We start from the raw sequence: 26,978 nt of genomic DNA, 5'->3' as shown, positions 1-26,978 counted from the left end.
AGGGGAAAAATATGACAGCTCAAATGTTGAGCTTCAGCCTCTTGACTTTTTTAGGCTAAGAATTTGAGTCACAGGTCTCTGGATTTCATGCATTCGAAGCTTGCGAACCAAAACTCTGGGAGGAAAGGGCAGATTTCCTAGCCACATTGCTCCAAAAGACATTTATCTTACGATTCTGCAAAGCTCAGTGGGTACAGAATCCCTGCTGCAGGGGCAAGCCCTTGCCTGCTTGACAGACCGTGAGATGCCTTTTGACAGGACAGCCCAATTTACTACTTTCCAAGTTTGCAGACAAACAATTGTCATCGTAGATTGTCCTCATCTACTCTCATTGCCATCACCCAAAAAACCCACCTCCTTCCATGTTCCTTTTTCCTTTTGCAGTCACTACCAGACTCTGCGGTCTTTTCAGGATCCTAGATGTTGTCTGCACATTGTGGCTATGAGAGGTTGTCAGTAGTCCTGGGTAGACGTGTGGCTGCCTCTGCATCCTTTTACCCATTCTCTCTCAGTCTCCTTTCATCAGCACTGAAGGCAGGCATCTTGTTTCCAGACCTAACAAGCCCCGGAGTCTGTCTCAGCACTTTCCAATCATCACACATCCGTCTGACAGCGCTTGGAGTCTTAGTACATAATTCAGCAGCACGTAGCACCACATGATAGCCTAGCTTCTGTCACATGACATAGAACTGTTTCTGTTACCCACGACAGAGGGAGAGAAAAACTCTAATTACTGTCATGGCTGAACACTTACAGAGGCTCATATATGAACCTATGAGACTTGTCCAAGTACGGCTCTTGAGATACAATGGATGCTCATCCACAAATTAGGTGATTTATAGTCTATAGACATCAATGGCAAATTTGTAGAGCCACAGGGGTAGTAACTAAAGGGTGTGATGTGCCACTTACCATCCATCTAACCACATGTCACCAGAAACACTTCACCAGGTGCAAAACCTCAAGTGGCACCGAGGTCACTATCTGATGAGCTTTTGGGTACCTGGCAGCTGCTGCCATGCTTCCTAGGTGAGACAGTTCAGATTTATACCCACTAAATGCATTAGACCCAAGGTATTTTGTTGATGTTAACATTCACTGCCAACGCCTAATGCCACATCTTGTTTACAGTCCATACATTTATGACATAAGACCACTCTGAATTTTGATATATTACAAAAAAAAATCCACCCAGCAATGCCAAATGCACGAATAGTTTTTACATTTCAGACAGATACTTTTACACACTGTTGATTGCATTTTAATATAACAGGGGTTTCATTTTGTTCTGCTGATGAATTCTGATCAGCTCTTGGCACTTAGGAACAGAAAAGTGAATGTTGCAGATACAGGAAAATAAAAGTTTTATTAAAGGAGGCATCAGGCAAACAGGTATTTTATTGCTGTCTTTGCTGTCATGTTAAATGATTGGAGAAACAGAAAGGATGGGACTACAGTCTCTGTCCTAATAGGCAATCTCCCTAAGTGGTAAATACTAGACCAGACCATTTCTCAGTAAGTATTTCCATTTGCTTACTGTTAAACCATATTTTATGAACAAACAGTCATAAAAGAAACATTTGTTTTGATAGTAGCTGATAACAGCACATATCTATTAGTAGGTACAAAAATATCCTACTGTCTTGGAGAGTTTGAAGCAAAGAACTCATGAAGGGAGAAGACCTTTGACCTGAATTGTGTTGTTTTACAAGCAATTAATTGCAAGTGTGATTGTTTTTTGTTGAAATCATCTTGGTGACCTTTCTGGGTGATTGGGTGTGATGGTTCTAATACTTACTTGAAGGAAAAAAATACACTAAAAAAAAACCGATTTGTAAGGCTCTGACTTATTGAAGGAAGCCTTTGTGTCATCCTGTCACCACCCCTGTGATTCTGGGTCTAGGCATTTCTTTGTGAGCTGGTCAGTGATTTCTCCCCTGTCCTTTCCATTCGGACGTGGAACCTCTCATAGATGTGTTCTTGCCTCCAAGGTGGGCAACTGGTTCCCACCTTGAGGCCTTTTGGGTCCTGTACAGCCATTTCCCAGTCTTAACTTAGGCAATTTCCTACTGAATACTCAAAACCAACCACATGGGGGTGCCGTGCTGGCTGGCAAACTAGCTGTTTCATGGTTCCCTGCCTTGGCTCACAGTCTGGATGCTGAGAGCTCTCCATCACACACTCCTCCATTTGGGCTATGTCCATCACCTGCCAAGGACCCAATTTGTTTTTCCCTCTCAACTCTGGGCAAAAATAGAAACTCCTTCCTGTGTGCTCTCATGTCCTTTTCCTCACAAGGAGGTGAGCTGTTCATACTGTTGTTGGTGATTCCCATGACCTCTGGTGGGTGGAGAAACCATTCTAACCGATCTTCTGTGTTTGGCTTGGGAGTAGGGAATACAGGCTTTGGCATTAAAAGATCCTTATTGGAATCTCACCTCTGCTTCTTAGGAGTTTAGTAACAGGTGGGTTATTTGGTTTTGCATGGGCCCTCTAATTGCATAAGAAGTTGGCAAGGCGCAGTATTATGCCTGGGGTGATTTTAAGTCAAAAACCCATATTTAGGGACTAGAAATGGATGTATGCTTTGATGAGAAACATTCTTCCTTCCCCACCTCATGACCAGATGCAGGTGTGAGCTCTTTCTGCAAAAGCAGACCTGACGGTCCCTGTCAGCCAATGACTTTTCCCTTGACCTATAATGCCATTCTTCACATGACAAAAAAAGAGAATGGAAAAATGTTTCCTGGACTGGATCCATGCCTAACATTAGCATCTCTTTTTTGTGTTGTCTGCATTAGAAGTGTTGGAGGACGAGGGTCCATGTATATTTATGTCCCTCCCAATCTTCTGTACAAAATGGACACTTCGTTGACGTATTTAATTTGATTTTTGTTTGTTATGGACTTTCCCTTTGTAGTGAGCCTGCTGGTGATGTGAGGACCCAAGGGGAGAGACATGGCCGTATCTCTTGTGTTTACCCCACTTTGTCCTCTGCACCATTCTTAGAGGAATGCTGTAGAACATCAGTGAGAAGATGCCCGCTACAGACATGGACCAGTGATAGAAATCCCTCAAGGGCACAGCTCAGTGAATAATCATTATTATCACTGGTCGTGTGTGTGTGTCTATGATGAAAGCTTATATGGTTTATTAGTATAATATTCTCAAACCACATTAAATGAAACGCCAGGGAAGGCACCACTGCACGGCTCTGTGCTCTGTCTGTGCTGCTGAGGAAGGAAATGTGTCTGAATCTTTTCCCTCTTTGCCAGGCCGAGCTGCAGAAGCTGAGACAACAAGCCATGGAGACCAAACACTTCATTGAAAAACAAGAGGCCGAAGAGAGAAAACTCCTGCGAATCATTGCCGAGGCCGATGGGGAGAGGCTAAGGCAGAAGAAGGAATTAGATCAGGTAGATCCTTCGAATCACCCTCTCAGTAGTAGCTGCTGGTTCTACTCTTCATTCATTCATCTTCTGTCCTCTCTAGGCTCTGTCCCCTAGTCTTCTTAGAAGATTAGTCACAGAGGCCTGTTTTATGTTGTCTAGTTATGAAAATCACTCATTGATTTCATCCATGTTCATGAGCATTGGAGGTATTAACCACTCTTCCCACATGAGGGCACTCAGCCACGAAGAGCCAAGTCCCTGTTTTCAGGGAGCTTATGTTCTAATGCAATCATTAGAGCTCATACTCACCTGGTTTGGGAGATAGAAACTCAAGTGAATACTTTGGGAATTCAAAATAAAACACTTTCCTGGATCTGGTGAAGGGAATTTGGCCCAAAGTGGAAGAACTTGGTGAGACCTGGCTTACCAGAAGTCTGTTCAAATTTAAGCATTTAAAACATAGCTTGGTTGGGCAAACTATACATACATACATACACACACATATATATTATTTTATTTATTTATATAGTTAATATTTTTTTTTGTTGGGTAGGGGGCTTGAACTCTGGGCCTGAGCGCTATCCCTGAGCTCTCCGGCTCAAGGCTATCACTCTACCCCTTGAGCCACAATGCCACTTCTAATTTTCTGGTGGTTAATTGGAGATAAGAGTCCCATGGAGTTTCATGCCTGGGCTGGCTTTGAACCATGATCCTCAGATACCAGCCTCCTGAGTAGCTAGGATTACAGGTGTGAGCCACTGGCACCCGGCCAAACTGTATATTTATATATAACATTTATACATACAGGCTCATGCTACTCAGGAGGCTGAGATCTGAGGCTGAAGATTCACAGCCAGGCTGGGCAGCAAAGCAAGTGAGATTCTTAAGTCTAGTTAACCACAAAAATGCCAGAAGTACAGTTGTGGCTCAAGTGTTAATTAGTGTACTAGTCTTGAGTGAAAAAGCTAAGAGACATCACCCAGGCCCTGAGTTCAAGCTCTAATACAGGTACACAACACACACACACACACACACACACACACACACACACACACACACACACTTTCCTCCCCCATACACATAAGTCAGAAGGAAGCAAATGACATACCCAAAGGTCAAAGATTACTGGATCGCTGGACTACCATTATTAGAATGGATTATTTATTGTGCATTGACTTCTTCCAAGCAGCTTGCAAACTCTAGTGGGAGGAGCTCAGTATTGGTTGTGTTAGCAGGCTGTTTGTAGTGAGTTCCCAACTCACATTCATCAGATGTACACAGCCTGAATGTGGCTGCTGCCACAAGGAAAACCATGACTTCCCATTCTTGGCGTTCATGTTCCCTAGGTTGTCAGCGAACGAGACATTCTGGGGTCTCAACTTGTGCGGCGCAATGACGAGTTAGCTTTGCTGTATGAGAAGATCAAGATCCAGCAGTCAGTGCTGAATAAAGGCGAGAGCCAGTACAACCAGAGGGTGGAGGACATGAGGATCCTTAAGCTGGAGATCAAGAAACTTCGCCGGGAGAAGAGGATTCTGGCCAGGAGTGTGGCTAATGTAGAAGAACTCAGGTAGGGTGGAGGCTCTCAGGGCTAAGGGCCTGGAGGTTGTCAGTGACCTCCTGCTGTGACCATCTAAGGGGCCCTTGAGGGTCTTTAGCAAACTGTGGAAAGTGACTTTTGCATGAGACAGTGATCAGCAAATACTGAGAACCATGTCTCCATAAAAATCTCAACGGTAGCTCACACCTGTAATCCTAGTTACTCAGGAGGCTGAGATCTGAGGATCTGGAAGCCAGCCCAGACAGGCAAGTCTGTGAAACTCTTATCTCTAATAAACTACTTAGAAAAAGCTGGAAGTGACACTGTGGCTCAAGTGGTAGAGCACTAGCCTTGAGCACAAAGGCTGAGAGATAGCACCTAGGCCCCGAGTTCAAGTCCCAGGACTGGCAACAAACAAAAACAAAACATGAAACTCTATTGTGCCCATACTATGCCATAAAAATGAATTTGTTTCCTTGAGTAAGGATATGAAGGAGTACAGAAAAGCTAATAAAATAGGATTCTGGACCTTTGAGGGAAAATTTCAAGTCAAATCACAAATACAACTATTCACAGAGTTAGAAAAATGTTCTTCTCCCCACTACTGACTTCTTTGGAAAGACAGCCTGTGAAAGAGATGGACTGTCAATATTTAAATTCTACCCAGGTAATACTTGCCCATCTTTTTTTTTCCTTCTTCTTCTTGGAATTATATATAGGATGAAACGAGGGGAAAATTTAATTCTATCACTATCTGAAAATCTGTTTCCTTAGAAGGCAGCCAAATCTTCTATCTCACTCTTGATTTATCTTCTGCGGCTTTCACTTAAGTGCAGCTTTCTTCTTTCTTTAAATCTTACATTATACAAGAACTACTTTCCCCATGGGAAAACATCACTGAGTTGTATGTACAAATTTTCAGAGGCCCAGGATTTTCTTAGCAGTTCTCCTCACTCCCCACGGGCTTGTGGAAGAACAGTCCCCTTGACCATGGTAGGACAAGGAACAGACTCCTGATCTGTCTTTTAAATTAATTGGGTTAGAAGATTATTTTAATGTTTCAAAGAAGGAGATTCAGGAATCAGTTTATCCCTGTTAAGGATGAATTGAAACTTACTTTTTAAAAAAAATTTAGCAGTTTATACTTCAGAAGATGAAAGTAGTAGAAATTCGTTGTAGAAAAATGTGAGAAAAGCAGGGAGAAAGAAAAACATGAAGAAGGGATGAGAAAATCATGCCTAACTTTACTACCTAGAGATAGGTAGTAGGCATTTTAGAGGCAAATTGGTTCCTTCTAAGTAGCTTCTGAAGGATCTCCAGGAGTAGCATTAAACTTGTCAACTCATGAGTTATTTTTTTTTTTTTTGCCAGTCCTGGGCTTGGGCTCAGGGCCTGAGCACTGTCCTTGGACTTTCTCAAGGCTAGAGCTCTACCACTTGAGCCTCAGCACCACTTCTGGCTTTTTTCTATGTATGTGGTAACGGGGAATCGAACCCGGGTCTTCATGCATGCTAGACAAGCACTTTAACCACTAGGCCAAACTCCCGGCCCTCATGAGTTATTTTTATGACATACCTAAAAGACCAGATTTGACCCATTCCTAGTCAATATTGCTAGTTTGTTGATAATGATGGTTTTTGTGTGTGCGCGTGCGCACCTGTGTGTGTGTGTGTTGGTACTGGGGCTTGAACTTAGGGCTTGAGTGTTACATTTAGTGCTTTTTGTTCAAGACTGCTATTCAACCCCTTTAGCCACAGCTCTACTTTCTGCTTTTTGGGGTAGTTAATAGGAGATAAGTGTCTCCCAGACTTTTCTGCCTGGGTTGTCTTTGAACATAGATCCTCAGATCCCAGCCTCCTGAGAAGCTAGAAGTTTTAGGTGTGAGCCACGAAAGCCTGGCTGATATGGATTTGTTTTTTTCCTTTCTATTAAGGACACTTGATGAAGCTCAGAGACAAGCAGGCATGAAGCTCAGAGACAAGCAGGCATGAATTGTAACTTAGCCTTGTCACCTACAAACTGTGTGACCTTGGGCTCTGTACTAAATATCTCTGAGCTTTGGACTTGTCATTACACTTAAGTATAAAACACAAATGTAATGTTCCCAGCACAGAGTCTAAAATGGTAAGCCAATAAAAAAAATGGTGAATGGGGGCTGGGAGTTTGGTCTAGTGATAGAGTGTTTGCCTACCATGCACCAAGACCCAGGTTCGATTCCTTGGTACCACATACATAGAAAAAAGCCGGAAGTGGAGCTGTGGCTCAAGTGGCAGAGTGCTAGCCTTGAGAAAGAAGACCAAGGACAGTGCTCAGGCCCTGAGTTCAAGCCCTAGGACTGGCAAAAAAATGGTTACCCATTTAAAAATCTTAACATGGTAAACCATTTTTAAGTAAGGCAGCTAATATTTTTTGCCAAGGTATTTCAATGGCACTCAAGAAAAGTGAAGGGTTAAAATTGTGCTTTTAATTCTAAGCAGCTTGTTCTAGCTTCCTGTTGAGTGAACACAGTGCAGTTAATTCTCATGGTTTGTCTTGCTAATGAGGGGAAGTTGTATTATTTGTTTAAATGAAGCAATTAAGGGAAAGAGATGGTTTAGGACAGCAACCTGTACATCCACAGCTGACAGGTCTCCTGGTGATGTGTCCCAGTCCTTTAGCCTGTTGTTCATCTTGAAACAACTTCTTCTTGACGGGCTGTGGCCAGCCCATACCATGCCCAGAACAGCCATGGCACATGACCTATCAACCAAACCTTCTGCCTAAAGATTCAAAAAAGCATGTTTGAGCTTTAGGACTTGTTCAGTGATCTATGTCGATTAGTTGTGAGGTCTAAGTTAAAAAATATCTTCATCAACTATAGCTCAGTGTATGTCAGTCCCGGCCACATACTAGAATTACCAGTGGGTTTGAGGGCCTATCACATCCTGGCCAGGCATCAGATCCACTTTGGGGATTCTGTTCAGGCAGCGTGCTGGGGGTGGGAGCGCTCTGCCCCATCCTGCCAGCTTTCACGTGTGCCTCTGTAGCTGGAAGTCTGTGTAGGACGAAGACTGTTCACTTATTGCAGCTATAGAAACATTTAGAAACACTGACAAGTGTACTGAAGTGGTCATAATTCACATTTCCATACATGTCTAAATTCTTTCAATGTTCTGAATCAAGATTCTGAAGGTTGGCATGATTTTTATTTTCTCCTTCAAGAGAAAGCAATTCTTTTTTAAAAAATTATTCTGTGGTGGGTATATATTAGCTGTACAAATGGGATTTCGTTGTGACATTTCCATTCATGCAGACGATCTAACCCATCAACTTACTCCATTACCCTCCCGTCTCCCTCTCCCCTTCTTAAAATTCATTTCAGCAGGTCTCATTGTTCTAGTTTCATAATGCAAATTAAGTAATAGTGAAGGCAAACCCCAGGCTCTCCAGAAATTAGGATCAATTGTATCTTGCCCAGATTTTAGGAGGCTGGTCTCAGGGTTCACAGCAGTCCTCCTTACTTCCAACTTACAGAAATGATTTATTTTTACTATCCTTAAGTAGTCAAGATGTCAGTTTGAGAGTCCAGTGCATGTGGATCCATGTCTCTTCTTCCGTCTCTCCTGCCCCCACCTTCCAACTTTTTATATCAGATGTGGCAGGTGTGTGCCTTCTTAAAGGTATGCTATTCCAATGGGATAATTTCTTTGCAAAAAATCCAACCAAACAAAAACATCTCACGTTTGTTTTTAGGCAAGAGCTTTTCCATGTGCAAAGAGAATTCCTGAAGGAGAGGACCAGGTGCCGAGCCCTAGAGGAGGAACTGGAGAATCCTATGAATGTGCACAGATGGCGGAGGCTCGAGGTAACATCTGGCAGGGTGTCTTTCCTGCCCCACATCTCTACCCACTCTAGGCTTCCCACTGCCAGTGCAGTGACAAGAGTACTTTAGTTTAATGCTGTGCAAGTGGTTACCTGGAATACAAAACGGGGTCAAATGGAATTTGGGTGGCTCCAGAACCTGAGGTTTCATAAGTTTTGGACAAAGCCTGACACCAGTGGCTCATGCCTAGAATCCCAGCTTGTCAGGAGGCTGAGATCTGAGGATCACAGTTTGGAACCAGCATGGCTAAGTCTGTGACACTAGCCAGCAAAAAGCCTTGAGTGAAAAAGATAAGAGACAGTGTCTAGGCCTTGGGTTCAAGCTCCATTACCCCCCCCCCCCCACATACACACACATTGGATAAAGGCTTTTCTATCCTCAAAGACCTAGTTCAAGCTGCAACCAGCTTTGCCAATGGGCATTTATTTATTTTTTCTTGTTTGGGTAGTTTTTGGTTTGCTAGTTACTTTGCCAAGTACTTGTTATCCTTGAGTTTTTTATATGTCTTTAGCTTTATTGGCCATCAGTCTCTGAGCTATTTTTCCACAGTTTTTCTTTCTTGCAGGAAATCTTACTTTGTAAATTAGCTCTTTGGAAGGACTAGCTTGAATGAACCAAGCCCTTTCTTTGAAATGACCTAGGGGCATAGTCTAGTCTCATGGGTAGAGTATGGATAATGCATTTCATCTTCTACTTTAGGACTTCTACATAGGCATTACCACTTGCACCACAAATAACATTTGAAGCTAAGCACTGCTAGTTCAGGTCAGCGATAACCCTCTCCTTTGCTTGTATCTGGCACTGGCAGCACTTGGAGGGGCTATCACTAAATGAGCAGTTACAGCACTGAGAGCTGTGTCTGCGATACAAGAACTATCAGCAAAGGAGACTTTTGTTTTGTTTTCCTCCCTTTTCAGGAGGAAAGCATTAAAACCAGGGCATTATAAATTGTTATGTAAACACGAGGCCTGAATTTTAACAACAAGCAACTGAACAAGTGTCAAGTCCAGCTCGGGTAGAGGGGCATCAATTGACACAGATTAGTGTTCCTTGAGCAGTCAGTCAATGAAGTCTTTTCCTTTTCCTCCTTTGACCCTCAGTGATTTCACATGTCCCCAAGAATGGTGGTGTTTGCTAGTTCAGATCTGCTTGGGAAAATAGTCCTGAAAGATTTCTTTTTGGTCAGTTGTGGGTCTGGGTCGTGGGGCTAGAACTCAGCCTGGGCGCTGTCCCTGAGCTCTTCAGCTCAAGGCTACTTACTGTCCTATCCCTGGAGCCTCAGCTCCACTTCCAGTTTTCTAGTGGTTAATTGGAGTAAGAGTCTCATGATCTTTAGTGCCTGGCTGGCTTTGAACAGCCATCCTCAGATCTCAGCCACTGAGTAGCTAGGATTACAGGTGTGAACCACCGAGCCCGACTACGAAAAATTTTTTTTTTAAATCCTTTTAACATCGGATTTGATTAGTCCATGAGTTTTCAAACACATCTTTAAAGATTCAAAGTCTTCAGTCAATTTCTATTAAAAAAATTTAGCAAACAAGTCTGAGAGTTGAAAATATTTAGCTGCTAGATTAATTCAAAATGTCAGTGCAGCTGAAAGTGACGCTAGAGGACAAACGATTAATTTACATCTGTGGCTCTTGTTTGAATTGTATTCAGATAGATTCAGAAGGAGCATCAAAGCATTATGGGTTGATGATTCCATTCGAGAGCAAAAAGCCACTGTGTGTTCCACTGCCAATTATCAGCAGAAGTCCCCATCCAGAAACCTTCTCTACTGTGGGCTGCAATAAATCTCCTAGTTAACAATGCCCAGAGGGGAATCCTGAGGCTGAGTGAATTAGGGAACCCTGTCTCATTCCTATGGAAACCAGAGGCAGTAAGGGAAAGCCTCAAAGCATATTAATGAAGATCTACAGCTTTGGGAGCTGGACATAGGTAGGCTCAAATCCAGCTCTGATCCTTACCAGCCTGGGCAAATGATTTGACTTCTCTGAGCCTGTGTTGTCTTATTTGTGAACACAGAAGATGAATATCATCTTTCAGGCGGTCAGATGCTGGATGGTAGCAAAGAAACAGTACCATACAAAGTAGCTATTATTATTATTACTCCTCTTAGAGGAATAAATACATATCCGTTATATAGATGAGCCATTAGGAAAATTACAATCTCCTTTTATTGGGAGAGGTATTTATAACTGTCCATGCCTTTTCATTTTATTTATTTATGCACTGGATTGACAAGTTTATGATAGTTTTTTTTTTCCCCCTTCAGTTGCGGGATTTGAACTCAGGGTCTCATTCTTGCTCTACTGGCTTGGTTTCACCTCTGGCCGTTGGTTCTTTATTTTTTAGGTGAGGTCTTGGCTTTTTACCTGGGTGGGCCTAGCCTCAGACAGAAGTCTTCTTCCTTATGCTGGGACCCCAGGCACCTACCACTATGCCTGGTTTATTAATTCAGGGAAGAATCTCCTATTTACTTTTTGTGTGGCCTGCCCTTGAACCACAGTCCTTCAGATCTTCACCTTCTGAGGAGCTTGGATTATAGGCCTGAGTCACAGTGCCTGTTTTGCATTAGGTATTAATAATAACACTACGTGTAGAGATGTTGGAGCTTGGAAACTTATGCTGTGTTGGTTGTTGTTCCCTTTGAACAGGCCAGTGACCCCAGTACCTTCGAGCTGATACAGAAAATTCACACCCTGCAGAAGCGCCTCATCAGCAAGACAGAGGAGGTGGTGGAGAAAGAGCTGCTTCTCCAGGTAGCCTTCTCATGGTTTATCCTCAGCACAGGCCAGTCTCCTGGTCTTGCTAGTTTCTTCAGTGGTCCAGCAGCATTGCATATCTCACATCTGCCTATAGATGGCAACAGTGATTCACACATGGGAAGCAAACACTCTGATGAATGGGCCAGGCTTGCTGCATCCCTGACACAGAATTCTCCAAAATGAAGTTCAAGGCTAGATGGTCTGCAGTTGGGTAATCTTCAGAAAATGGGAGATGCAATGATTTTGATTTTGAAAATAAGCTTTCACATGTAGTACAAATCTGTGTGAACAAACCACTTGAGAATGAAAGGGAAGGGAAGGGAAGGATGTCATTGAAGGCTTTGTACAGAGTTTTCTGGTATAATTAGGGCAATAGCTTTTTTTTCCAGTCATTACCACTGTCCCCCTCCCCAGTGTCCTCATCATTGTTGTTCAAGTCTTCCTTCTCCTCCTCTTCCTCCTCCTCCTCCTCCTCCTTATCATCTTCAGTGACACCCATTTTTGTCACAGAAGTCTGCTCAAAGTCCACTCTTATCCACTTCTAGTTTGGTTGTTAGATCTTCACTTAATCTTTGGTATTCTAGTCTTTAACATAATTTTCCATTATGAATTTAGTATTTCTGGTTATGCTTACAGCTCATTTGATCTGCTCAGTCCGAGGATTCTTATCTTTCCATAGTTTCCTATTTATTTCCACTCCTAGAGCTTGAATTCAGGGTCTGGACACTGTCCTTGGGCTTTATCAAGGCTACGATTCTTGAGCTACGGCACCATTTCTGGCTTTTTCTGTGTATGTGATACTGAGGAATTGAGCCCAGGGCTTTGTGCATACTAGGCAGGCACTCTACCACTAGGTCACACTCCGGGCCCCCAACCCCTTTATTCTTTTTATTCATTTCTTTGGAGACTCTTATTACACATGTGTTAGATTTTCCTTCTTCCCTGCTCTCCCCACCCCACTACCTACTAACACTGTTGATATCTGTCTGTCTGTTTGTCTGTTTGTCTAGGTACTGGAGTTTGAATTCAGGGCCTCATTTTGCTATGCAAGTGTTCTATTCATACCCTCCACCTTTTTTTGTTTTATTTATTTAGTTATTTTTAATAGAGTCTGGAACTTTTGATCAGGGTTAGCCTGGACTGTAATCCTCCTTTCAATGCCTCCAATGTGTAGCTGGAGTTACAAGCAAGTAACACTCGGCCTGGGTGCTGTCCCTGAGCTCTTCAGCTCAAGGCTACTGTTCTACCCTTGAGCCAAGCTTTACTTCCCATTTTCTAGGGGTTAATTGGAGATAAGAGTCTCAGGTCTTTTGTGCCCTGGCTGGCTTTGAACCTTGATCCTCAGATCTCAGCCTCCTGAGTAGCTAGGATTATAGGCATGAGCCACTATGCCTGGCTACCATCAGTTCTTTCCTGTAGTGTGTACACCTGCTAATCGTAATTAAGAATTTATTTACAATTAATTCACTTTTATTTTTCTAGGAATTCCTTTTCACATAAGTCTGCACTTTTTTCATATTTATATTTCTTCCTCTGTGTCTCCGATTTCAAAAGTATGTTGTCTAGTGTTACCTGGAACATTTATTACTTGAAATTCTTAGGATATTTTCCTCTGTTGATTTTTGTGACTGTTCACTTTCATTCATGGTGGATTCCCTTCCTCCTCTATTTTCATACGTCATGATTTGCAATTCTGAGCTCTTTATAAAACAGCCTTTATTTGGGACTTAGGAATGATCCAGGTTAAGGGAGTATCCCTTTGTTTCTGCCAGGTCCCCAGGAGTTATCACTTGCTTAGAGTAGTTATTTATGTGAAATTCTCACCTTGGGGCGTCTTGGACCATTTGGTTAACATGTATTAGAATCCCAGACTCTTGTGACATTCAAATTTCTGAGGAGCCAATTTTTTTTTGTCTCCAACTAGAGCCTAGGAGACAGCGATTTCTTAGAAGTCTTCCTTTCCCTGGGAGAAGGGGGTGGTTTCTAGCCATTGTGTATTTTCCCGGAGGTTTCACCTTTATGTGGAGGGTTCTTAGTCTCAACTGACCGCTTCTCAAAGGCCCAGAATCCTTCCTGTGGTCCTCTGGCAACTCAAAGCCAGATCTCCTCTTGCATAGCCTGAAACTTCAAGGGATATTTGCTGTATGTATATTCATGGGTTTAACATTAAGTTACCTTTTGTTTCTGACACTTGGACTATTTATAAACTGCTTGTAAAAGAGAGTGGGTTGGCTTACAAGTGGGTTAATGTCTGTAGACTTTAAAGTCCCAATCCTTTAGTCTCACACAGTCCCATCAACAGAAATCTCGTGTTCCAATCCCTAGTTTTCTCATTCATAAAATAAGGACAAGAATTGTACCTACCCATAGAATTAAATGTGTTGATGCACTTCGAGGTTTATTACCACATAAAGGTTTGGAAGAGTGTTCATTTATCATTAACAATGTTATTGTTAACATTACAACCAACCACTATAACATAATGGTGTCAGTCACTAAGCAGTTTTCCCAGGCCTCCAAAGTTAAATATCCCATTTTGGTCTTCTCTGATCAATTCTTCATTTAGCTCCTTTATTGACGTTTGGGTGATTGGGCTGTCCTGTTTCTGCCGTGAGACTCCTGAGCAGTTTCTCTATCCCGATGGTTTCTGCACACCTTGATCTCTGGAGAAGCCAGTTTCTCAAAGAATTAATCAATTTAGCAGAATTGGAGGTTCAACCCATATCTTTGCACATGCAAGACAAACATTCTACCTTGGAACTGCACGTCCAGTTCCAGTATTTTGAGATAAAGTTTCCCTGAAAGCCCAGGCTAGTGTCCAAGTCCTGCCTTGTGAATTTCTGCCTTGTGAGTGCTGGGATTACAGGTGTGCCACAGTCCACCCAGATTTTTGAGGTCTTACATAATGGTTAGAACAGTCTCCAGCACTTGCACCGGAAAATTCTATACTGATGAAGACTTTTGATTAAACTCATTTGAGCATTTGGATAAGTTTTCATTGACCATCTGATCTATGTCAAGGGGATGAAGAGGCGCTCGTCTCTACAGAGAAGCCCACCCCTTCCCTGTACTAGAAGTGAGTTCTTTGAGGAAAGAAGATCACTTTATGATTTGCCTCTCCAAGTTCAGTGGCTGCCATAAATAACACACACAGAGAAATGGGCAGCTTTTTTTTTTTTGTCAATCCTGGGGCTTGAACTCAGGGCATGGGCATTGTCCTTGAGCTTCTTTTGCTCATGGCTAGTGCTCTATCACACGAGCTGTAACACCACTTTTGGCCTTTTTGGTTTATGTTCTACTAAGGGATCAAACCAAGGGCTTCATGCATGCTATATAGCCACTCTACCACTAAGCCACATCCCCAGTGCTGGAGGGCTTCTTGGTCTGAACGGTTCCTTACTCTTAAGATTTTCATGTGTCTTCTTTCTCAGGGGACTTCCTCTTCCTAGGTTAGGTGTCTTTGTCTTTGAGTCTTCCCCATTCCTCAACTTCTCCTTCGTGCCACGTGTAATGAATAAAATCATTGCATATATGATGCTGTGTACTAGACTGTAAGCTTCAGGAAAGCCGTTTCTGTGTCATTCTTAATGATTACCATGTTCCTATAATCTTCCAACTGATACTTGTTCATTGATTGATCAAAGGTCAGAAGGACGTGGGGTGTTTTATTTTTCTTATTGTGTGTCTGTGCCAGTACTGGAACCTGATTCAGGGTCTGAGCATTGCTCCCTAGCATTTGCACTCAAGGTTAACCCTCTGCCACTTGAAATATACCTCTACTTCTGGCTTGTTAGTGGTTAAACAGAGATAAGAGTCTCTCGGACTTTTTTTTTGCCAGTCCTGGGGCCTGAACTCAGCCTGAGCACTGTCCTTGGGCTTTCCTCAATGCTAGCTCTACCACTTGAGCCACAGCACCACTCCTGACCTATCAATGTATGTGTTCTGAGGAATTGAACCCAGGTCTTCATGCATGCTAGGCAAGCACTAAGCCAAGCTCCAGGTCCCTTTCTTGGACTTTTTGTCAGTCCTCAGATCTGAGCCTCTTGAGTAGCTAGGATTATAGGAGTGAGCCTTGGGTCCCAGGCTGGATGGCCACGAGGCCTGACAGAAGAGTTTTTTTAAAAAAAAATTTAAAATTTATTTATTTATTTTTTTCTTTGCCAGTCCTGGTCTTAAGCTCAATGCCTGAGCACTGTTCTTGGACTTTTCTCAAGACTAGCACTCTATCACCTGAGCCACAGCACCACTTTCAGCTTTTTTTTTTTCTCTTTTTGTGGTACCGAGGAATCGAACCCGGGACTTCTTGCATGCTAGGCAAGCACTCTACCACTAGGCCAAACTCCCGGCCCACAGAAGAGTTTTTATAGGAAGAGATGCTTTAGAGACATTTGGGTTCTTTCTCTGAGTTGGCAGGTTAGGGAATGATCTTTCTTTTGCTTTTGCATTGTTGTTGACTCTGACTTTTCAGGAGTTTGGAATGCACAGAGGATTTATGTAGTTATACAGTTTGCCAACTCTTAGCGTTGTCTTTGTGTACTGAGGGAGGCTGAATCCCAGGGGTGTGCTCATATTTGTCCCCTGGGTCTAGGTTAACCTGAGAATGGTTCTTGAGCTTCACAATGCAGCTTTGGGGAGGCCCAAACAATGCAAAGAATCCAGGAATGCAATCCTCAGGCGTGGTCCTCAGGCGTGGACTGGAAGCATTTCTTTTCTGTTGCACACCTGCCCAGTCTCCCCTTTTCTAGGAAGGCAGGGGAATAGACGCACACCTCGGTGGGCCTTTACTGTTGCTCTGTTTGATTCCTCATCATCTCTGAATCCTCAGCATCCCTTATTTTCAAAGGCATCTGTAGGACAGGCAGGCATGTATGTCTTGACAGCCACCATTGTTATGTGTCATTACATCATCACCATCACCATCAAGAGGGCATTCCATATAACACAAGCATGGTGGCAGAGAGCCAAAAGCTTGCTGGGTGTGTTGGGGGGAACCATGGATTTACAACCAGAATCTTGACTAATTGGGAGACTGTGAGAGGATTGCACTTAGAGGCCAGTTTGAGCAGAAAAGTCCAGGAGACTTCATCTCCACAGAAGGAGCTGGGTATAGGGGGTATGTGTCTCATTCTAGCTGAGAGACATGGTTCAGAGGTAAAGTGAATGCTTAGCAGGCCCTAGGCCCCACATTCCAACCGTAATAAGGCTCATAAAAAGAACAGGAAGCTGACCAACTTGCTGGAGGCACTGACAAACATAAAGAATACTGAGAGCCATTGGAATTTGTTCTGTTTTATTTTATTTTATTTCTTCCAAATGCTTAAATATGGAGGTAGCCAGTACAAATACAGTCACCCGCAGGGGCAGGCAAGAAACAAAGAGCAAATCTACTTTGCAAATCACCTCTGAAATGAGGCCCCTGTTGGGGGGTCTCAGAGTGGGAAGCAAAGGTAAGAACTTAGCCCTAGGTCCTATTCCTTGGTGGCCCTAACCCCATCCTAGCCTAATGTGGATTGGAGTCATTAAATCCTTAACTTCTTCCAAGATAGCTGGCAACATGGATTTTTGCTGTTCAATATATTGAGCTTAACCCAGCAGCAACCTTAAGAACACCAAATGAGATTTCCAGGAATATGGCCGTCATTATCCTTTAGCTCACAGGTGGGTGGTTTGCAACCTCTAGCTTCAAGGCCTGTGGGTAAGAGAGGTAAAGAAAGGGAAGTCGCACAAGTCACATTGCTTGTTTGGAACTCTTTGATCTAGTTCTTCATTGTGGTTCCTTGATGGGCAAGCACAGAGCCCAGGAGTGAAAAAGAAGAGAAGAGATGGGAGGGGGCAGGGAGAGATGGAATGGGCTGGGTGTCCACTGGACACTCACAGGTAGAAGAGTCATTGTCCTTCTGGAGAGGCAGAGAAGCTGGAGCAAGTTCAGAGGGGTGGGGTGTCGGGGTCCTTGGTCCCCGGTCCCCCTCTACTAGTAGGGGGATGGGGAAAAACACACCCCCACCAGGCCAAGCCTCGAGAGGAAGGGGCCCAATGTCCTCCCCCACCCGACCTTCTTACCCCGAGCATGAACAGAGACGCCACGCAGCTTCATCGAGGCAGGAAGATCTCTCTCTCTGGCGCTCTCGCCCTCTTGTCCTCTCGCCCTCTCGCGTGCCCTCTCTCCCTCCCTCCCTCCCTCCCTCCCTCCCTCCCTCCCTCCCTCCCTCCCTCCCTCTCTCTCTCTCTCTCTCTCTCTCTCTCTCTCTCTCTCTCTCTCTCTCTCTCTCTCTCTCTCTCTCCTAAATCCCTCCTCCTTATATTGGGTGAGGGAACCTATCAGTATACAAGATGGACAGGACAAAGAGGAAGGGGATGGTGCGTGGGTTTCATGGAAAAGGAGGCTTCTTAACAGGCCATTCCCCTTGCTGAAGATCATTCTCAATTTTATTTTATAAACTTCTCTGAAACAGAAAATAAACAGATTTCCCTGAATTATTGGGAAGACCAAGAGTTGTCTCTGAGCTCTGCTCAGCAGTAGCAGAAACATCCAGTGCTGGGGTATCTTCTTAGCCTTCCCGGAGCACCCTCTGTGTGCCAGGCGCCAGGTGAATGAGACAGGCTTGGTTCTGGCATCGAATGGCTTGCCAGTTCTGTAGTCAGAGTGCTGGGTGTTAAGGGTTGTGTATGTGTGTGGGGAATCATCTCAGGGGATTCCCAGCAAGGCTGTGGAGTGGGCAGGCCTCTCTCTCTCAGTGTGGATTGCCCCTGAGAGGCTTGGGGTTCCAGTACTTTCAGAAGTGATTCCCCAGAACTTGGAGAGAAAGAACAAGAAAGACAGGAAGAAGGAAGAGCCGGAAGAGGGGAGGGAAGAGGCTGAGCCATTAATGTTTCTCCCTGGATCCCCACAAAAGTGACTGCAGAATGGTGGGCTCCAAAACCGAGGCCAGGACTTCGGTTGCAAGTCCCGTCAGTTGAGATGCAGACAGAGAGGCCCTAGCTGGTCGCTGGCCTCTCTGCAGAGGAGGCCTGGCCTGAGGCAGAAAAGCTGACTCCCTGCACTCTTGAGGTAGGAGCTGCCAGAGTGTTCCGGGAACCGAGGGCCTGCGGGAGTGCCAGCATGTCAGCTCAAATTATGAATTTCGGGATGCTGAGAGGACCTGGGTGTGGGCACCACAAGTGTCCGGTACATGGGACGAGACTTCCTGGAAGTGCCTGAAGGCCACCCTCCCCCAGACCCCGGCTCACTTAAGTTATAAACCGCTCCTCCAACCTTGGGGAAGATAGGGGACCAAGCGCCCAACCCACCTCTCAGTGTCTTTCCCCCTTTCTAACCATGAGTTGCCATCCTGTTAATATCCAGTGACAAGATGGCAGGATCACACGACAGTCCATTTAAAAAAAGCATCTCGATCCATTCTGATTGCAGTCACCCCTCATGCTCAGGGCATATCTAGTCCCACGGTTTCCCTCTGCACAGACATCAGTGTGTCAGGTGACAGGTGACAGATGACTCACTGCGGGAGGTGGCAGGGTTTTGGAGAAACAACCATGGCCTGGAATGTTAGCACTGGGCTCATTCCTGAGTGCCCATTGTGCAGATGTGAACACTGAGGCCACTCCCCTGAAAGGTAGAAGTAGTTACATTGTACCAGAAGGGACTCACTGGAAGTGATCCAGGTGAGATACTAGTAGGGAGACATTCAATTGCTTGTTGCTTTAGGAAACCATCGTGTACTCTATGTGCATGGAGAGGCCTAGGTAATAGGCACAGAGCATGGGTGTGTAGAATGTGAACTGAATTAGAAATCACTGATTCATTGCTGACATCTGGGTCTGGCCCCTTCAAGGGGAACTTTCTAATTTAATTTTATGACTGACTGATTGGAAGTCTGGCTTACTTACCTGTAAGATGGCTGGAATGATAAGAGGGTGGGGATGGATCTGTGTGAGGAAACAAACCTTACCTCACATCATCACCTGTTTCTAGGTCTTTCTTTTTTCTTTTTTCTTTTTTTTTTGCCAGTCCCAGGGCTTGAACTCAGGGCCTAGGCACTGTCCTTGGGCTTTCTCAAGGCTAGAGCTCTACCACTTGAGCCAAAGCATCTCTTCCAGCTTTTTCTATGTATGTGGTACTGAGGAATGGAACCCGGATCTATGTGTATGCTAGGCAAGCACTCTACCACTAGGCCAAATTCCCGGCCCCTATTTTTAGATCTTTCTTCATCAAGGGGCAATTATTTTTTTCTTGACTACCTGGTCATCCTATACTTCATAAAACATTTACCGTGCTCTATGTGCTTTAGATGTGTATTATTTCATTAATTATCACAGGGCACCTAGAAGACCCATACCAGAGGAGGAAACACATGGCACAGAGAAGCTGAGACTTTCTCTGAAGTATATACCCTTGGGTACCCCATGGAACATTGGGTTGAACTTGAGGTAGACCATGGCACTGAATTCATTGTGCGTATCCTGCCTTGGTCTTTCATGGAGAAGTGTTACATGTCACTGCATCACCTTTGCTGCTCCAGGTGGGGTCTTAGAGCCAGCACCATCAGCATGCAGGATCTCACCCTCCTCAGGCCTCATATATCAGAGTCAGTATCTTTGCAAGACTCCTAGAGATTCAGAATACCCATATATCTGAGAACTGTAGACTTCCTAATGTCAGTCCCCTCTTGCTTTGTGGGAAACTTCAGTGATTGTAGTCAAACGCTGTTGTCAAAAGCCCACCTCTCCTGGTTTCTAGCATGGGGCCTTTTCTTGTTGCTTCGTCTTCCTCCTCTGAAGCCTGGAGCTCATCATCTCATTAGCATTCCTTGGTTGCTATGACAATTAAGGGAAAGAATTACATAAAGCACTTAGCGGAATGCTTGGGAATTGGCCAGTGCTGAAAAATATCATTATTTGTATCTTGGATAACCTCACGCTCAGGCCCTCAGCTCTTGAGCTCCAGGAACTGGAAGTGCTGGCAGGAGGGTGGCAGTTGTATGTAGCTGGAGCTTGATGCATGTCTTGGGACCAGGAAAACCCTTAAAGTCTGCTGATGTTAGTGCGAAGAGTCTGGAGTGTTTCTGTGCTGATAGAGCCATGATTATCCTTCATCCTGACCATTGGTAGCCTGGATGGATTTGGCAGAAGTTTGCAGAGTGGAGGAAGACTGCAGGTACAGATCAACTTTATTGCATGCCCCTGTTGACTAGTCTGCTTCTACTGTATTTACAGCAAACCCGCGGGTGTGGGTACTGCTCCTGCTTCCATTCCACAGAGGAGGAAACTGAATTTGTCTTTAAACATCCAGAGGAGGGAAAGCAATGCCTGCCTCCTCCGTGTTTATAGCTCAAAAATGCCAGGGACATGATTATTTAACAAAGGTTTGGAAAATGATGGCCAGTCAGGGACAGAGGGCTGTATCTGGGCCTTCTCTTTCCATCTGGTATTAATAGTCTTAAGTGGTTAGAAAAGATAAACCTAAAAGAGAATGTGTCAGGAAATGTAGAAATTAAAGATTCAGGGCCCCTCTGCCATGTTTTATTGGTGCCTGGCCACATCCACTCTTCTACATGTTGGCTATAGCTGCCTTCAGGTCCTCAGAACACAGGTTAGTGGCTTTTGTAGAAACCACACATCTCCCAAGGCCTGGAGGTAGCACTTGCTGTCCCGCCTCTTTACAGCAAGGATTTGTTGACCCCATAGCACCATAGTTGTATGGAATCATTGGAATCTAGAGCAGGTCCTGAATTGCCATTCTCTAGAGCCTTCAAATCACTAAACATTACACCCCAGGAATGTCCCCTCCTCTTAACACCCCCCCCAAAAAACCACAACAAAACAAAAAACAACAAAAAACCCCAAGCTAAACCAAAGTAATTGTTTATTAAATAAATGACTGAGTTGAAAAGGCAGGATTCTGCATTCATGCCCAGTGTCTGGCAATGTAGCTTCCACCAAATGCCATTTTTGCTTGGTTGGTTAGTAGCTGACTCTATGGAGGCATCCTTGAAAGGGACATGACTCTCCCTAGAGAGATGAATGCTCATGCCAGGTCTGAACAGGCAAGAGGGACATTCCATCATGTAGACTCTAAGGAGGGCATTGTAAGTCTGCCTGTACTTGGTTTGTCTGACAGTGTGGGCATGGGCAATCTAAAAAAATATATATTTTAAAAATATATATTAAAAATTGCTATTATTAACGTGTTGTACAGAGCCTATCATTTCATAAATCAGGTAGTATCTTTTTTTTTTTTTGTTGATTGTGGGGCTTGAACTTTGGACCTGGATATTGTCCCTGAGCTCTTCAGCTCAAGGCTTTGCCCTACCCTTTGAGCCTCAGCCCATTTCCCGTTTTCTAGTGATTAATGGGAGATAAGAGTCTTGGACTTTAGTGCCCGGGCTGGCTTTGAACTGTGATCCTCAGATCTCAGCCTCCTGAGTAACTACTATTACAGGCATGAGTGCCTGCACTAGGCTCTTTTTTTTTTTTTTTGACAATGTCACCCCTTCATTTACTGTCTTCCAGTTTCCCCTCTTATCCCTGCCCACAAGTTACATAGGTCATTTTCCACCTAGTATATACACAATGGCATTTGTTCACCATTTTTTCCTTCCTTTTCTGTTCGCGCCCCCCCCCCCATCTCCCTTAGAGGAAAAAAAAGCAAGGCAAAAACAAATACCAGTACCAACAATGACAACAACAACAATAATAACAGATGCCATGTTTCCATTTGCTAATTTGTTTCAGTAGATAATATTTTTAAATGTTCAGAGAAGTTATACCTTTGCACATCTTAAGGTTATCTTCCTTTAGTCTGTGTGTGAATGCCTAAAGTCTTGCATAGATTATCATATCCAGTTGCATTTTAGACTGAGTTTCTATGTATGAGAGAAAACACGTGCCCGTTGTCTCTGTGGACTGCTGGTGGACATTCCTGCAGGGGACTTTCCATGCCTGATGCTCAGTGGTTCCCCAATGTGGAGCTGAGGACCAGTTGGCACTAACTTGTCACAAATACAATTCTCGTTGGTCCATACCCAACAACCACATAAGGACTGTGACTGTGGAATAAAGCCAGTGATCTTGTTTTTTTTGTTGTTGTTGTTGCAAGGTTGGCACTTGTTCTTCTTTCTGTGTCTTTCTTTTTTACTTTTGGAGATTCTTTTTTAAGTTGAGATGGTATAGCTCTGTGTCTCTGTCTCTTTCTTTGTTTCTGTGTCTTCTTCTCTGTCTGTCTCTCATTCTTCTTGTCTATGAAATGATGATAAAGGTTCCTGATTATTTTTGGTTGATTAAGAACAAGAATCCTGTGTTCTTGGTAGCTCAGGTTTTTTTTTTTTCATCTGTGCAACAGGGAAATCATGTCTCTCTCCAAGGTCTCGTGGGGAGCTTATATTAATATACATAAAACATTTAGAGTGGTCCCTGGCACATAGTGAGTACTGCGGTAATATGATCTATGTTAGACTTCCTGTCACCATGACAAAGCTGATGCAAAGGAGGAAGGGTTTGTTTTGACTTATAATTTCAGAGACTTCAGTCCGGGGTCCCTGGCTGCATTGATTTTGAGCTTGTGGTGAGGCAGAATGTCATGGCGGGGTTTGTGTGGAAGAAGCTGCTCATCTCAGGGCAGACAGGAAGCCGAGAGGGAGGAAGGACTGGAGACCAGGCGTAAGCTTCAAGGATAGTCCCCCTGTGAGCCACTTCCTCCAAACACATCCTTCCTCCCCAAAGCTCTAGATCCTTCCAAGTTCAAAACATAAGCCCGGGTGGGGGAGGGGGCGTTCAGTATCCAAACCATAGCATTCCCTATCATTCTTTTACTTTTCATCTTGAAACTCAACAAAAGCAAAGTTCGCAAGTCTCTGATGGCAGTTCCAAGAGTTGAGGGGAATGACACAGGTCCAAAACAATCTACAGTGTAGGAGTTATTACTTTAGCCCTTCATCTTCACAACAACCTCATTCAAACGATGAGGGAACTACAGCTCAGAGAGACTTATGAGCCTTCTGAAAAATGCTGCTGCCAGTGCTGGTGGCCCAAAGAAAAAGGATGGCAATGCTGAGTTGTGTTGGTTCTTGTGATTCTGATATTTGGGGCTTTTCTTACCTCACATTCAGCTTCTTTCAAGGAGAATGTGTTTCTTAACGTGTGTCTCTTTTCATTTGCCTAGGTATACTTAACGTGCTCAGTTGCCAAGTGACTTCTCATAGTCTCTCTCAGTGGTTCTCCACACACATGCCAGGTCTCTCCTCCTAAGATTTAGGGATTTCTTAAAAAAAAAAAAGATTGGCCCTGCTAAGCTCCATTAGGCAGATAGAGGTTAAAAGCCAGTTTATGCCTTAAACCATCTATGCCTTAAACACTTGATATCGTGGACAACCTGCAGAGACACACTGATGATCACTGATCCTCATCCTTGGATGTCCTCTGTCTCATTCATGTTCTATTTGGGAGTAAATTGTTGTCAAAGTAGGGTGCCTCACTGACTCCCCTCTTCCATTCCCACTTTCACGGCAATTTTCAGAGTTGAGATATTTCCAATTGTCAAATCCAGGAACTAAGAGCGTCAGTTCCAGAGGTTTAAATAAGAAAGGGCTGATGTACATCAAGTGAAGAGTAAACACGAGCCCTCTACTCTCCTCCTAGAGCCACTGGTGCTGTCAGGAGAAGAAAGGAATGAGTTTCCATCTATTTTCACAGCTCCCTCCCTAGACTCCTTTCTTTCCTTCCTCTCACTTTTCCACGAGGAGGGAAGGAGGCCTTAGTAATCTGGGTGGCAGGTCAGGCTGCTGGTGCTTAATTGATGAAGCTCCAGTGTCTGTGTGGTGGGCCTGGGCAAGAACCCCGGAATTCCACCATCCATTCCAGCTTCTCTTTCGTTAGGCCTATTTTTCTGGACAATCTTAAGAGTCAAGAAAGAGAGAATAGGTCTCCTGGGAAAGACAGTGCCATCCCAGTGAACTAGAGAAGGTTCCCCTGGGGGTGGTATTCAGTGGAAAAACAGAGGCAGAGAGATCTGCTCCTGAGTAAACTGGGGTTTTGTTTGCATCCCAACTCATTCACAATAGTGTGTGTGTGTGTGTGTGTGTGTGTGTGTGTGAGAGAGAGAGAGAGAGAGAGAGAGAGAGAGAGAGAGAGAGAGAGAGAGAGAGAGAGAGAGAGAGAGTGAGTCAGGGGAGAGGGAGAGAGAGAGGGAGAGAGAGAAGGAGAAAGAGAGCAATATCTCTGGCAACTTCATGAACTACACAAAGCCTCAGTTCTTGATTTGTAAAACAGATAATAATTCTATCTTTCACGTGAAGCTTTCCTGTAGATTAAACCAGACCATCTTTATCAAACACAAAGCTCCAGGTTTGTACTTACTATGTTTGTGGCTATTCCTATGGCTATTGTATTTGATATTTAGATTCCAAAACCTCTGAAGTACAGGCTTATAAAGGGCTTTCATAGAGTTCAACATTTCGTATGTGATTTTGCTTTCACGATTGATTGACTAGATCCATGCATCCTTCAACCTGTCTCTTGTCTCCGGGGGCCATGAGCTATGTACTCATAACTTATTAACTGTTGTATTCCCGGGGTGTGCTCTGTGATCACCTTCTGTGTATCAGAAGGTGTAGCTTTTGCTGTAGGACAAATTATTCCCACAGTGTTGGGATGTTAATTTAAGACAGCAATCATTTGTTAGGTCACAATTATGCCCCTTACAGATTTGGGTGGGGATCCGATTGGTTTGTTCTATTGAGCTTGTTTGGAATCCCTCTTTATTTTGAAGCCAGTTGGTAGGTAGGGCAGGAACTGGTTGATCTAGACACATCACTCATGTGTCCAGTGGTTGATGTGACACTGAAATGGGTTGATAAGTATGTCAACTTGGTCTTTACCAGGTTAGTCTAGGGTCTGTGTGTGTGTGTGTGTGTGTGTGTGTGTGTGTGTGTGTGTGTGTGTGTGTTTTATTGATAGTGATAACCTCAGAGTTCCCAAAACAACAACAAAAAGCAAATTTTTTCTTTTTCTTAAATTAAATTTTATTGTCAGATGATGTACAGAGGGGTTCTAGCTACATATGTAACTGTAATGGATACATTGCTAGTCAAACATTGTTACCAAAGCCCAGACTTTTCTCCCACTTTCTATCCCTCCCATCCCACTCCCCCCAAGTGGTAAAGCCAATTTCCAACACACCGTGGTTTCTCTTCAGATCATATACATCTTTTGCCTTTTACAATTCCTTTTACACGGTAATTTCCTTCCCTTTTTGAATCCTGGGATCCCCCTTCCCTGCTCCACCCATGAAGTGTATAGCTCATTTAATCACATTTACTCCTCTGCTGCATGTTTTCACCATTTTCTCCTCTGTGTTCCCCCCACCACACTTCCCAAAAGGCAAATTTGAGTGCACAGTTTTTGATCCAGCATTTGTGTCATGAAGGCTAATGTTTCATTGGATGAAGCAAGTCATATGATCAAGCCCAGAGTAAATGAAGGAGAGAATAATGTCTAGGATTGTTTGTATAAGTGGCAGTTATTGCAATAATATACCACAGTCTCCTTTCTTTGGTCCAGTTGGAACTATTTTGTATTTAAGCATTTAAGTGGTACAAGGTTTATTTTTTAAAAATCTTTTGTTGGTATGGTGTTTTAATATGCCTGGCATGTGGCTGCTATCCTTGGATTCTATTGCTGGTATGTTATCCTTTCCTCTAATCTTTTATTCCCTTTATTTGGGAAATCATAGTTTGCTACAGGACACAGTTCTTTCTATAGGAGAAACAGCTGAGATGTCATAATTGAATACATTTCCTTAGAGGTCGAAATTGTTTTCCCTATCATTCACCAGCATGATCCTTAGATGGCATTTGCTAGTTCCATTTTGGACTTTGACTAGAGAAAATTGGTCAACCAAAAAGGTACTAGTTGATAAATTCATGTTTTTTTGGGGGGGGGGGACGTTCTGGGGCTTGAACTCAGGGCCTGGGCACTCTCCTTGGGCTTTCTCAAGGCTAGAGCTCTATCACTTGAGCCACAGCACCACTTTTGGCATTTTCTGTGTATGTGATACTGAGGAATCCAACCCAAGGCTTTGTGCATGCTAGGCCATCTACCATTAGACCACATTGCTAGCCCAGATAAATTCATCTTTAAAAATGTAACCAAATGGGCCCTGATAGGTCACACCTGTAATCCTAGCTACTCAGGAGGATGAGATCTGAAGAATGGTTCAAAATCAGCTTGGGAAGAAAAGTCCATGAGACTCTTATTGCCAATAACGACTCAGAAAATTGGGAAATGGCTCAAGTGGTAGAGGGCTCACCTTGAGTACCCAGGAACAGCACCCATGCCCAGAGTTCAAGCCCAGGCCAATATTAAGACATAAAAAAGTAGTAATTAGGCTTTAATAAATGAATGTGAAAAAGACATTTTTTTCATCT

General features: G+C 43.8%; 1 protein-coding gene across 1 annotated transcript in view; it reads left to right on the top strand.

The window, feature by feature from the left end:
- Cfap58 (cilia and flagella associated protein 58) overlaps window positions 1-26,978 on the top strand; it is a 90,336-nt gene that overhangs the window by 33,349 nt on the left and 30,009 nt on the right. Inside the window, exons 12-15 of the mRNA XM_090345934.1 lie at window positions 3,276-3,416; window positions 4,739-4,962; window positions 8,665-8,776; window positions 11,452-11,556. Of these exons, the coding sequence (XP_090202060.1) occupies window positions 3,276-3,416; window positions 4,739-4,962; window positions 8,665-8,776; window positions 11,452-11,556 (582 nt within the window). The remainder of the gene's footprint in view (window positions 1-3,275; window positions 3,417-4,738; window positions 4,963-8,664; window positions 8,777-11,451; window positions 11,557-26,978) is intronic.

This window comes from Megascapheus bottae, chromosome 15 (genome assembly GCF_031878675.1).
Source record: "Megascapheus bottae isolate mThoBot1 chromosome 15, mThoBot2.hap1, whole genome shotgun sequence".
NCBI classification, from domain to species: domain Eukaryota; kingdom Metazoa; phylum Chordata; class Mammalia; order Rodentia; family Geomyidae; genus Megascapheus; species Megascapheus bottae.
Note: the sequence above shows the minus strand (reverse complement) of the source record. Positions and strands in the feature narration are given on the sequence as shown.